The following is a 13560-nucleotide window of genomic DNA, read 5'->3' as shown; positions in this document are numbered from 1 at the left end:
CTTGCATGTGTTATGCCCTAAATGCATGCTTTACATGTTGTGTCTTTCATAAACTAAGAAGGCATGCAGTTGTAGTGTATAAACATCACTATTTTCTGCAAAGGAGATACATTAGGAAGAGCACAAATGGCATGGTGATGTATGCTTAACAGGACTGTATCAGTTAGTAACTGGAGTATTTTAAGGACAGGAGATAGTAGAAACAGAATAAAACATGCTGTTGTTAGTATCAGTAAACTGTTACAAAGTGTGTTACAATGAGAAACTGAAACTGCACTGCTACTGCTGCTGATGATAATTTTTCTTTTAGTTACTATTATTTTGCTATGAACTGAACAGCTCTTGCAAAAAGCTATGTATTTATTTGTATGTGGAGTGGATTTGGCATTACTTAGATTTAAGGAGACACTACTGTAGCAAATGATAAAACTTTTCACATCTTTCTTAATCAGTGGACAGAATACAAACTTCATGTCAAAGCTTATTTGTAAGTGTTCGCATGGTATACATAAATTTACAAATTGTCTCCCGGTATAAGAGAGCAATATTTAAAAAAAATCATAAAGTTGGCATTTTTCACTTCAGTGTAAACTGACAAGAATTATTATTGACGTGTACTTAGGAAAGGAATATGTTTGAACAGACAGATTATGCAGAATCTATTTGATCAGTGCATCATTTTTCTGAAGTTTGTCAGGATAATATAAAAACAAGCATTTTCATAAAATATGCTGTAGTGGGTTCTTAAGCATGAGTTGATTTTCAGGATTATCTCTTTCCTCATACTTTGTTTCCTGTGTTCTATAACTTCTCCTAGATTGACTTTAGCATTCTGCAGAACTACTCATTTGTATTAAAAATAGTTCTTTATTTTTGCTTTAAGGGTTGTCGCAGCCTTACCAAGATTATCTTGGGGATTTTGGCATCTCAAAAAGAGTGGTAAGTGTTCATAATAATGATTAATTACTACAAATATCAAGTAGCTGGGAGTCATAGTACAGAGTCACACCAGAAAAAGTGTTCATTAAAAAGATAACAATTCCAGCTGGGAAGGAAACATTTCCACGGATGAAATTGTCTGCTCTCTGGACTACTACAAACACTGTCATGTGCAGGTTTTCACACAGGAACACACACACACACACACACACACACACACACACACACACACACACACACACACACACACGTCAAAGTTATAATTTTCTGAAATAAATATTTAAATACTGAGATAAATTATCAAACATTTGCTTTCTTAACATTGCAGCAAAATATAAATAATTTAATTAATTTCATTGCTAATATATTTTCTTTAACTATTCAAGGCTGTTCTATAGAACTATCTGAAGGCCAGCTTTTCCCTACTTTTGGGTAACCTGCTCATCACATTTACACCATTAACCTTATGATGTCATATTTAGTAACTTTGCTTCACAATACATTTAATATAAAAGCACTTTATAATGACGCCTTGGCAATGTGGTATAGGGTGGTGTAAGGTGGTGCATCTAGCAGTTCTAACTTCCTTTAGTAGTTTGTATGACAATGCAACAGTATACCATGTATCTCAAAATCCTCAAGCCTGTCATGTCAAACAGGAAATGAAAGAATGAGCAGATATACTGATATCTTATCCGCTGCTAAATTATATAGTCATGTGGCCTACAACCTACAGATATGATTGCATTTAGGCAAATAAAATGCACATTCTCTTTCTTGCACACTTCTTTTTGTTCCTCCTATACTGGTTTATTTATTTATTTCTTTACTTACACTTTATTGACTGAGATAGCCCCAATAGGTTAATGACCGCTTTTTAAGGCAGCATTCATACTGACTAGGGAAATTTGGCCAAGGCACTTCCCTATTCTTGTTTTGATAAGTGCTATGGGATCTTTTATAGCAACTTGAGCTACAAGCAAGTCAGATAAATGGGACCTCGGTTTAATATCTTACCTAAAAGACGGTGCATATAGGAATGCAGCATTCCCCTCATGCTGCAGATTTGTATTCTAATCCAACTACCTAGTGTGGGAATAAAACCTTCAGCCTTCTGATCTTTTGACAGTAGAAGCAAGTGTACTATACGTTGAGCTACTGAAACTGCCTGTTGGTCAGCTCATTCAAATGATAGGAATCTGTATTATGACAGTGCTCTAACTATAACATAAGCACTCTCTATACTGCCCTTGTTTTCACCAGTGTATACCACCCATCTACCATGGGTGAATCTTCACATGCCTTATAAAGGAAGAATCTTTACAAATGATTAATGAATGACCAACTCATTAGGCCATGATATGAGTGCATGTATTTAAGGAAACAGCTGTTTGTGCTGAAGATCTGCTCTTGCTCGGTGTTACTTGGTGCACTGTATATTCTGGCACTTTCTAGAATTTTAAAAGCTGATACACTATATCAGTTTGGTATGTGTGTCACTGAGATGTTATGGATTGATCTGAATGCTAGAATGACAAAAATAAAGAAAAAGTATAGATAATGATGCTAAAAGTATATATGTAAGTACAAAATATAAAGAAATAGTGAACTAAAAGACAGTATGCTGTATCTGGAGATTCTTATTAACAAAAACATTAACCTAAAAGCAACAAATAGTGTGCGAATTGCAAAACGAAAGCTCAACAAGTAGAAACAGTTCAAAACTTAAAAATCAAAAGTCAGAGCTTACAAACTCCAGCGTAAATTATTTATTCAAACTTTAACAAGCAAAGCTTTCAGGTAAAACACCCTTTCTCAATGCATGCATCACAATTAAATCACATTAGCCTTAAATAAATCAATCAAAGTCACATGATAAAAGACATTCGTATTTAAAGATGTACTCTCTCTTTATAAACATTAACAAAAACATTTAATACAACATAAAAATGAACTAAAATACAAGAATATAAATATATGGTGCAGCCAGGTACACATCTATAAATTAATTTGTCTCTTTTTTTAACAGTGGTTTAATACTAACTGCTGAGTTCAATCCAGGTTCTTTATCAATGCTGTTTTTAAAAAGAGAGTACGTCTTTAAATAGTGATGTCTTTTACCATGGGATTTTGATTAATGTATTTTAAGGCTGATGTGATTTAATTGTGATGTATACATTGAGAAAGAGTGTTTTATCTGAAAGCTTTGCTTGTTATAATCCTTGACCTATACAATAAGTTTTATTAGAGTGATTAAATGTTGTGTAAGTGAAAGATTACTTCTTTTACTTAATAAACATCTCCTGTCCAGGATCTGTATGACTTTTTTGTTATTTTCAAGAGCAAAACATATTTATCTGTCTAAAATAGAAGTCCAGTAGACCATGAAAGATATGACATAGATGCCATTGAACTAACTGTCCACTGATTCATTATTACAATGTACATTTAATAACACATTTGGGTTTACCAAAAACTATCAAATATTTGATCATGAGTAAGCAAAATAAGTCCGAGAAAATCAAAATGGGGCATATGTTGACATTTGAGCTTTGTATAGGTGATAAACCTCTCTCTGATTGGGTTGCATTTACTCAGAGAAAATAATATACTTGGGTCTGCACAAAAAACAGCATTTTTTAATCTTTCTTCAACATTTTTACAGAAAAGTATAATTTTCAAAAGACTGAACTTGTCCAATGAATTGGCAGTCTGTGAAGTGCAAAAACACTTTTGTTCCAAAGTAAAAGGCTTATCCATATTTTGACTCATTAAATCATAGAGGCTGCATGCAATAACTGCGTACAGACTTGTTTGCTGGTATTGCTTACTGACTAAAGAAAGCATAATTGCTTGAACTGTATTTCAGTATCTTATGCACTAAATAACATTTTGATAGCTGGAACTGAATAGCAAAAAATATGTTATAGAGCCTGGCTGAATTGCTGCTATGAGCCATTTGCTCCATGGTAACATTGACATTTCACTAACTTTAATGCACTATGACCCATTTGCACCAGGGTCACATTGACATTTCACTAACTTTCATGCACTATAAGTCATTTGGGTCACACTGACATTTCACTAACTTTCATGCACTATAAGCCATTTGCACCATGGTCACATTGATATTTCACTAACTTTCATGCAATATGACCCATTTGCACCAGGGTTACATTGCTATTTCACTAACGTTCATGCACACAGTGACTCCAGACTCAAGATGCATGTAGGGAGCAGGCTGTGCTGCGTGTTTGATGTTCAAGAACCACTACTGTTTTGCATTTCCTGTTAAGGATGTGGCAGAAGCTGATAGATCTGAAAATGGGGGGTTGGTATGATGTGGTCATCTGAAAATGCAGTCTAATTAATGTATTATAGCAACTAAAAAAAGTAAAGTGAAACATTTTCCATGTTTTGATACTTTTCACTGTTGTATCCTGCAATTTCATGTGCATATTTTAACCTAAGAGTCTTTCCATGTGTATTTCTTCTAATTTTCATTGTGATGCACTTGAGGCAACTGAAAGTCAGACAGATTTTTAAGTTAATAGTTCTTTTTTGCATCAATTTTTAAACAAGAACATATTTGCAGTGCAGACTTTGAATCAATGTCTGGTGTACATATCAAAACAGAGTTAGTTTACAAGAAATACAAATCCCAATATGCTAGTGCCTGATTGCTGTATGGCAACAGTAAGTACAGTACTTCATAAAAGAAGGCAAAAGTGCGCAGCAGACACTGTAGTCCCCATGGCACAGGGGAATGAACCATGACAATAACCATACAACCTGGGTCCAACTAAGGACCTGTATTGTAGAAAAGCCAAATAGTGATGATGGAGTAGTGTGGTTGCTATCTGCTCTTCCCTTAAGGGGGAAACAGACAGTTTACATCACTATATGGTCACCATTTTATGGAGCCTAGCAATTTTGGCAGGTATCAAATGTCCCAGAGACAAGTATCTGGCTCTGTTACGATGCATGTCTTTACAGTATCATTCAGAGCATGAGTGTTAATAGCATGTCCATGCAAAACCGGGCACAGCAGATCTCTACTGGGTGAACTTATGCGTTAGCTGCCAGAACAGATACTAGAGACCTGGCCCAAGAGTCCTTGAACTTTCCACATATGACAGCACTCCCTTGTATTCAATTTTTGTCCCAGACAGGATGGAACACACCAGTGTACTCCATTTCTGGGAGGAACAAATGGGCCAGTTTTGATGACACACTAAGGAAGACAAGGGAAGGATAGAATTAATTATTTTATACAACAAGAGTATTCACATAATAGAGCTTACCATCATCTGAGTGCCCTAACCAAGAGAAGGAGGATGGTGGAGTGCTTGGGTCAGAGAGAGAGAGAGAGAGAGAGAGAGAGACTACCCACTTTATAGCCGGAGGTAGGAGGTCACTCACTGACCAGGGTACTATGATGTAGCCACAGTACAGGTTAGCAGAATAGGTTTAGTAGGAGTGAAAGAAAGCATCTCTGCTTATTCTTTCAGCTTCCTGCCTGAGTAGTGTGGGTGGGCAAGTTCCTGGGATTAATAAGAAGATAAAATTAATAATTGAAACATAGACAACAAGCTACAAAACAGGCTGACAGAATCCAAAAAGACACAAGGCTAGGAATGCTGTGGGACAGCTATTACATTTAAATAAATAGCACCATTTTCATAGTACCATCTGCTACCATCCAATTTCCAGTATTAACATGCCTTGATGTGCAATTAAGAGAGAATATAGTTGCATAAATAAGATATACTGCTATCTTGTGTATTCTGCTAACAAAGACAGATGGCTACAGTGCTAAAGAGGAACGGACAATATCACTGCCCTGTTAAGCTATCTTTTACAGATATCCATTTATAAAATGCCCATTTAAATACATATTAGATTATATTTTTTCCACTATTATTTAGTTTTGAAATCATCTGGATCAAAACAGAATGTATATTCCTGTCAAATTCTCCTGTTTCTTTAGCTTTAGATCTACCTAAGTTATAATTGATGGAATGTGACATCACAGTTATTGATAGTAAATCTACAGATGTACAACACCTAATTGTTGAAATTTCAGTTGCCTGTGGCACAAGATTGAGAGAAACAGAATGCTGAGTACTGTTTTTTCATAGGAAATCACTGCTGATGCGATTTCCAAGTGTATACCAGTAGTGATTTCTTTGAGGAGAGAGATTTCTCTCTTCCTCATATTTTTGCAACCATACAGTTGGTATACACAAATTCAAACAGTAAGGGTGGTGTGAGCAGTGACAGCTCCAGGTCTCATCTCTTGCTGAAGTGCAAGAGGGAATGTAAGACATCTGAAAATCAAAGGAAAAGAGTAGAGAATATATAACATTTCACCTGCAATCTACTGTCAAACCTGAAAGGCCATCTCCTTATATTTCCCTATGGAAGAAAATATTTATTTTATTTTATTTTACATTTGTTAACCGGGAAATTCCGACTGGACCAGGTCCATTTTCAGCGGAGGCCCGGGGAGAAAAGCTCCAACATCAAGTTATATAAATACAGTACATCCAGCATAATACACAAAACAGGTTACATCATGTATGCTGAGCATAGTAATATAACAAGAAATTAATAAAAACACTCCAGGTAAAAGAAGATATAGAACATGGGTAAAAAGACAATGTCAGTTATACATTGGTAAGAGAAGAAAATATATCAAGTAAGATTCTACAGTTAAAAGTACCCTTTCAGATGACCAAGCCTACAGGGATCAGAGCTCCAGCATGTGATCAGAGAGGAATTTGGGGAGTTAATAGTAGTATGGGTAGGGTTATGTGATACAAGGTCATAACCAGGTACTAAGAAGGTGCGATTTGAGGGACTTTTTGAATATGGATAAAAAACAATAAATATCACAGTCTCATAATTACATAAACATAATTACATATCCTGGCAACATGCACAGCACAGGGAATAACTAAATGCGGTACACTCAAGGATTATGGCTTGGATGAAGTGCTAGTGTGCTACAGTTTACAATTCAAGTTGGTAGCTAACAGTGCAAGAGAAGTGGGAGACTGGCACAAAGACATTTGTTTCTAAGCAAAAACAGAAAAAGAATCTCAGAACACACATTTAGGAACAACAAGCTGTACCTGTTTTGTACTGGTCAGACATGTGGATTGAAATTAAAACTTATTTCAAATTTTAGAGCAAAAACACTGACAGACATTTGCTAACAAAATAAAATACTCTCACATTGAAACAGCATGCGCAACAGTAAATGTCTCTTCCCTTAAAAGTCCCATATATTGAAAATGCATCTGGCAACCCATTAAACAAAAGATGACCTGCTGAGATTTGTAGTCAAATAGCTGATAGTAGCTATGAGAAGAATGCAACAATCGGGTATAGCCTGCAATGACACAGCTGTCCCTATTCAGGAGCAGTCCAGGAGTGCTGTCTGCTGAAGTGATATGATCAGACTCATAAAGGAGACAAATGAAGGCTGTGGGAATCCAACCCTGTACTACAGGATGTACCTCTTTAACAGTTCATAGTCCTACTCATCTGGAGTCTGTTTCAAAGGATCAAATGGCCAAATTGTCATAACCAATATGCTAAAGACCATATGGTCGACAATTCAGCCTGTTGACAAAAAAGACAAACCCAAACAACATCCGTAAACAACAGAAACAATGCTTTTGAGGGAGGCAATCCCCCACACACCCTGCTAATTACTGCTAAATACTGTTATTAGTCCCCACTTGAGGCATTTTTCTCCTAACTCATCCAACATGTTGATCATATTTGCTATGACCTCACCTGAGCCTGCAGTTTTCCTTAACTTAATTTTTCTTAGTGCTGTTCTTACTTCTAGGCTGGGCTCCAACTCTTTTATCATAGGCTGTGTCTGGAGCAGTACAGCCTCTGTGGGGTTTCTTCATTCAGAATCTTCCAAAAGTACTGTTTCTATCTGCCTTTAATGTCCTGTGGACTGGTGACCAGGTTGTTGCCAGCACCCCTTATGAAGGGTGTCTTCTTTATCTTTCAGTCTTTACCTTGTAGTCTGAGAGAGTTCCTTGTAGTATCTATATAGTCACTTCCCAGAAGTCTGTAGAGTGTCTCTGATGCCTGTTTCCTTGCTATTGCAACTGTTCTGTTAATCTCTTTGTTAGATGACTAGTAATCCTTCTTACCCGGTCTGTCTTTTTTATCTCCTACTTTTTCCTGCACTTTCTTTTGATGACTTCCTGGATTTCAACATTACACCACCAGCTTTCCTTACGCACCTTATTTCCATACCTGGCTTGGCTGCATATCTGTTCTGTAATCCTCACACATGCTGTTTTGAGCAGCTGACATTCTTCAGCTCCACCTATTTCCCTTCTTCCTGAGGTGTTAGAGCCGTGAGTAATTCCTTAAACTCCTATACTTTCTCTCCAATCAACTTCCAGGTCTTCAGCCTAATGTCTGTTGACTTTAGAGAGACTGTTCTCTGACTACAGCTTGCTGCTGATTGTAGCAACCAGTGGGTTATGCTGTGGGTTGACTGTTTCATTGTGGATGACTTTGCAATCACTAATTCTACACAGGTTCCTTACTAAGAAGAAGTCTACCAGTGTTGCATGTTGGCAATATATACTTATATTATACTTATTCTTAATCAAAGAAATCATATTGCTAATCCCAGTCAGAGCTGGAAAAGATAAATATGCCAAAAATGCAGTTAATAAAATAACAGTGATCCTTTTCAAATTAGAAGGCTAATCATTCTGGTAGAGTTTAGGTACACTCACAAATTAGCAGTTACATAGGAACATAGCAACATAAAAGTTAAACAATAATGGAAGACCATATGTAGCCATATACACCTTTAAGTAGGTAAACTTAAAGTTCTTGCCACCATTTCAAGCACTTCATAGTGCTCACCTCCCAAATCAAGCAGGGCTCTACCTGATAACCCTGGTGTAAATGTGTCTCTCCCCATCCAGTCATCAAGACTAACCTTAAAGGTAAAGGGTTGCCACCTTTTAACAAGGCCAAAGTGGGACATGGGAGTGCGGTCAGTAGGACATGGGTGTGTGACCAATATGACACTGGCCGCACCCCCACCATAACATCACCAGAGGTGTTAAAGGAGATGCACTATTACAGTTATGGGTACAACATTGACGTTATTACAGCATACTGAAAACTCACAAACCATTTCAATGAAGTGAAGCATTACTGCAAAAAACACATTATTCAGTTGTAACAGTAAGTAAACTTTAAAGGAAAAAAAAACACACTACTCATTAAACAGACACTTGTTTATTTAAAAAGAAATAAAAAAAATTCATAAACCAACCATGAGTATTCTGAAAGAAAACTAAAAAATCTACATACCATACACAAGCTAAATGTGTATAATTGACTGTTTTTATTGCAAATTAAAGCTAAAGCAAAGAAAAACACAAAACTACATATCGCACACTAGTACTACATACTGCACACTAGTACACTAAATCACTTTTTTTTTTAAATGTATTTTGAATTTGATTTTATGATATGAAGAAGGGCCCGATTTGATACAATATTTGAATAAAAGTCACTACATTTCATCCGGTAATTTATAGTCATTATCAGTTCGGCTTTCAACAAGTCCACACTACATCGGTTTCGCACATCTGTCCATTTACTTTTCACCAAAGAAAAAACTCTTTCTGCAAATGCATTTGATCTTGGTACAGATAATACCCTAGCAATTACCAGATATAATGCAGTCAGCTCAGGCCCTTCTCTGAAAAGCTTCAGCCACTTTTCTCCTGGGGTCAAGCTTGTGTTACATAACTGTTCGAGAAAAGGCCTAATTGCCAAGTAGTCCCTGAAAAGATGGTCTTCATCTACATCCTGCAGACTCAGGGCAGTGGTCACATTGAGTATGTCAATGAAAGCAAAGGGCTCAGTTAGAGATGATTTAGACAGTGTAAACAAGTAGTTGTTTTCAGTGTAATCAAACCACTGTTCCAAGTACTTCACTGCTGTCTCCAAAAACACAATGAAGTCTCTCTAAAGTTTGTTAGCAGAAGTGCTGTCTAATGTGCTCATAAGTGCCCAAAGTTTCTCTCCAAAGAAAGCACCTTCAGCTCTTGCCTGCGGTTTTGCTTTAGAGAGACCATTACACAAAATGTTTCCATGGCAGTAAGTGCAGATTTTTCTAATGTACTTACATGTTCATTGAAATCCACAAGAAGAGCACTGAGAAAGTGCAAATAGTACTGGGGCAGCATAGGCAATGCATTCTCACCATGCTGATTAGTTGAAAAGTACTGCTATATCTGTTGGGGGGTTCTCCTCTTCTCCCTGGGAGAGGAAATAGAAATGGAGCACTGGGAGAATTTTCACTGCTCTTTCAATGACTGACAGTAGTGACATCCACCTTGTTTCTACATGCCTTAACAGACTCTCAAATTCCATGCCACAAAACTCAATGAAGTCTTTCAAGTCTCTGGTTTTTGTGACAAAACCTGAGAAATGGTTGAAAACTTTCATTACAAATACTTCCACATCATACAGTAGTTGTGCTGCAGCTTTTTTGGCGGCATTGTGAATGATGTGGGCATTCTGGAGTGTTGGGCACTTTTATTCTGGTATACACACCAAATTTCTTCCCATAGTTCACACAGGCATTATCAACCTGATATGCTGAAATGCTGTTCCAGGGCAAGGAGTGCCTTTCCATAATGTTCGAAATTTGCTGTGATCTAACCAGGGCAGATTAATCAGGGTCTTCATAGAAGTCTAAAAGGCCATTCACCACCCCTTCTTCTTTAGAAAATACCTCACAAGTGGAAATAATTTTATGTTCCCCTTGTTGGAAGCATCTAATGAAATTGCAAATGAAGTGCCTGGTTTTTGATGGTCATGCAGGAGGCATTCCAATGAGTGCGGCCCCAAAACATTTTCGACTATGGCTTCAGCCTTGGTTCTTCCACAAGATAATTTCTTTGCAATGTCCGAGTCACTGTACACCTGGCTGGCCAACTTTAATGCACAGTCCAAACTGTTATAGGAAATATTGTGCTTAACAGCATGGAACACCTCAGAGGCTTCTGCTGCAATGATCCTCAGTTCTGGTCCCTCAATGTTTTTGTTCCGCTGCAATGATCCTAAGTTCTGGTCCCTCAATGTTTTTGTTCCTTGCCCACTTTGTCATCAGGTGACTGCATTTTACTTGAAGAGTAGCAGTCTTATTTTCAGTTGCCTCATGTCATGCGACATCATTTCTTCCACCTTGGGTCACTACAAATTCTTTCTTGCGGTACCTGCAGAATCCTTTGACATCACTGCATCTCTCGATCCAGTCGAATTTTGTTTTCCAAACATCCTGCCACTTGCACATTCTCTTGTTGCTGGTTGGCTGCGATGAAGCTGCTGCTTTCTTCATGCTTGAATCTGTATTTACCTGATATGCAACGTATTTAGCAAAACTGTGTTAGCAGGGTGCAGTAACATATTGGTGCATGAATGAACTGGCTAGAAACAGTGGCACACAAAAGAACTGGCACGTGAAATCATTGGTTTGAAAAAGACTGGCACCTGATAACAATCATAAAAACATTGGCATATGAAACATGAAGCAGGTTAACGTTCTTCTTTGATATAGAGTCACCAAAGACCTGAGAACGGACTGTCCTTGGCTCTAGATGATTGCCACTGTTAAATGACGTCCAAACGATCCCATGTGCAAAAATGTGAAAAAGGGGGTTTAGATGGATGAATACAGACACTGGCACTTGAAAGAACTGGCTTGAAAAACATTGGCACTTGAAAGAACTGGCTTGAAAAACATTGGCATATGAAAGACCTGAGGAATGGAGCAGAAGAGAATTAACATTGCAGACCATTTGAAAAAGTTAACATAGTAAATGAGGTCATGTAGGAGGCATTTTGGCCATTGAAAACTTTGACATTAACACAGCTTGTAGAAAATGAAATGCATTTTTACCACCGAACATGCCCCTCACCCCTCAAGAAAATAAAGTTAAACACATTTTCACTGAAATAAACGCCACTCTAAAATGAATGAGAATGCGCAGCAGACACCATAGATCAGATTTACCTTTTGACCACAGCAGTTAAGAAAAGAAATAAATGTATAGCACTAATTTACACAGCACAATGATCTATTAATGAACTGGGCGTAATCGGATTATAATGAAAGCAGTACATTGTAAATTTATTGAAGACATCACTAAAAGCAAAATACAAACTTTGCTACTTATAAAAGCAAACTATCCTGAAACAATGACATGTTTTAGCACAATCCCAAATACACTGCATTAACTTCTGCACATGCATCCACAAAAAAAAAAAAAAAAAAAAAAAAAAAGGAGAAAAATGTAAACATTTTACCTTTTAAAAGTACTTCTTGCAACAGCAGCTAAAATAAACTATAATGCACAGCAGACCCCATGGACCTGTTTTACCTCAAAATCAAAACTGTTGAAGACTGGGGGGGTGGAGGGTGAGTGGGGTACTTAGTGATCTAAAAAGGGCAATTTTTTTATAACTATTTACTATCACAACATAGGTTAACTTGGAGGATATTTTAAGCTTAGTCAATTCCCTTTTGCTGCTTGAATTAACATTTTCTGATTAGTCTTACCTATACCATGGCTGATAATTGTATATTAGCCCTAGTGAGAATAACTGTGAGCGTACCATAGATAATTTTAGGGGGGACCCTTGTAAGGGATGCAGCATTTAGGAACTGCTTCTATCCATTAGTGGCATGAGGGATAATCCTGGAGTACATTTTCTATTACCTACCCTTAGATCCAAGTTACATTTGAATATGGATGGAAGGGCTTTGCTTTATTTGTATGGATAGTCTGTTCTGGAACAGTGGCAGCCTCTGTGATATATATCCATCTCTCCACAACATTCAGTTTAGATACCTGCACTGAGTATTTCTGATGCCATTTGACTTGTTGATGTTCAGTAGATCCATCTGTATTAGGTCGGAGGATGCCTTGTATGCCATACATGTCACCTCTAAGCACACTGTAGGATACTGAGTATAGTGATAAATCTTTGAGGTGGTCCATGCAAGACCTATTGTTTAGGACTTGTATCCTTTTAGTAAGGTATCTCTCTGAGTATTCCATTTGTTGCATGGGTTTGGACAGATACATGCCAAAATGGGCATTATAAAAAAATTATTGACCTAATGAGAGCTTTGTAAAGGAGGACAACAAGATCTCTAGATTTAGTCACAAATAAATTTGTTTATAAGCTGTGCAATATAGAAAGGCTTTCTTATGACTCTGGGCACATGCTGGTGAAAAGTTAGGTCACTGTATACACAAGTTCCCAAATGCCAAACAATTGGGTCAGTTCTCAGAGAGCATTGTCATGATTTTGACACCAGTTATTATTTGGGACAAACCTTCCTGCATGATGGTTAAGTCATTTGGGGATTCAATAACTGCTCCTAGCTTGCAGTCATCTCAAACCTAGCCAGCCAAAGTCCTTTGATATTTCCTTTTACTTTTGAGATGTAGATGCCAAACAGAAAAAGTCTCAACACTGAACCCTGGGGAACTCCATTGGTGACTGGTCTCTTCACCCATTTTGATCTCCTGCATCCTGTGA

General features: G+C 37.3%; 1 protein-coding gene across 2 annotated transcripts in view; it reads left to right on the top strand.

Moving 5' to 3' along the window:
* NMS (neuromedin S) overlaps positions 1–13560 on the top strand; it is a 543705-nt gene that overhangs the window by 272 nt on the left and 529873 nt on the right. For both annotated transcript variants that reach the window (XM_044071128.1, XM_044071127.1), the window contains exon 2: positions 884–939. In XM_044071128.1, the coding sequence (XP_043927063.1) occupies positions 884–939 (56 nt within the window). The remainder of the gene's footprint in view (positions 1–883; positions 940–13560) is intronic.

The sequence above is a fragment of the Protopterus annectens genome, chromosome 5.part0 (assembly GCF_019279795.1).
Source record: "Protopterus annectens isolate FY-2018-M chromosome 5.part0, PAN1.0, whole genome shotgun sequence".
Lineage (NCBI taxonomy): Eukaryota > Metazoa > Chordata > Ceratodontiformes > Protopteridae > Protopterus > Protopterus annectens.
Note: the sequence above shows the minus strand (reverse complement) of the source record. Positions and strands in the feature narration are given on the sequence as shown.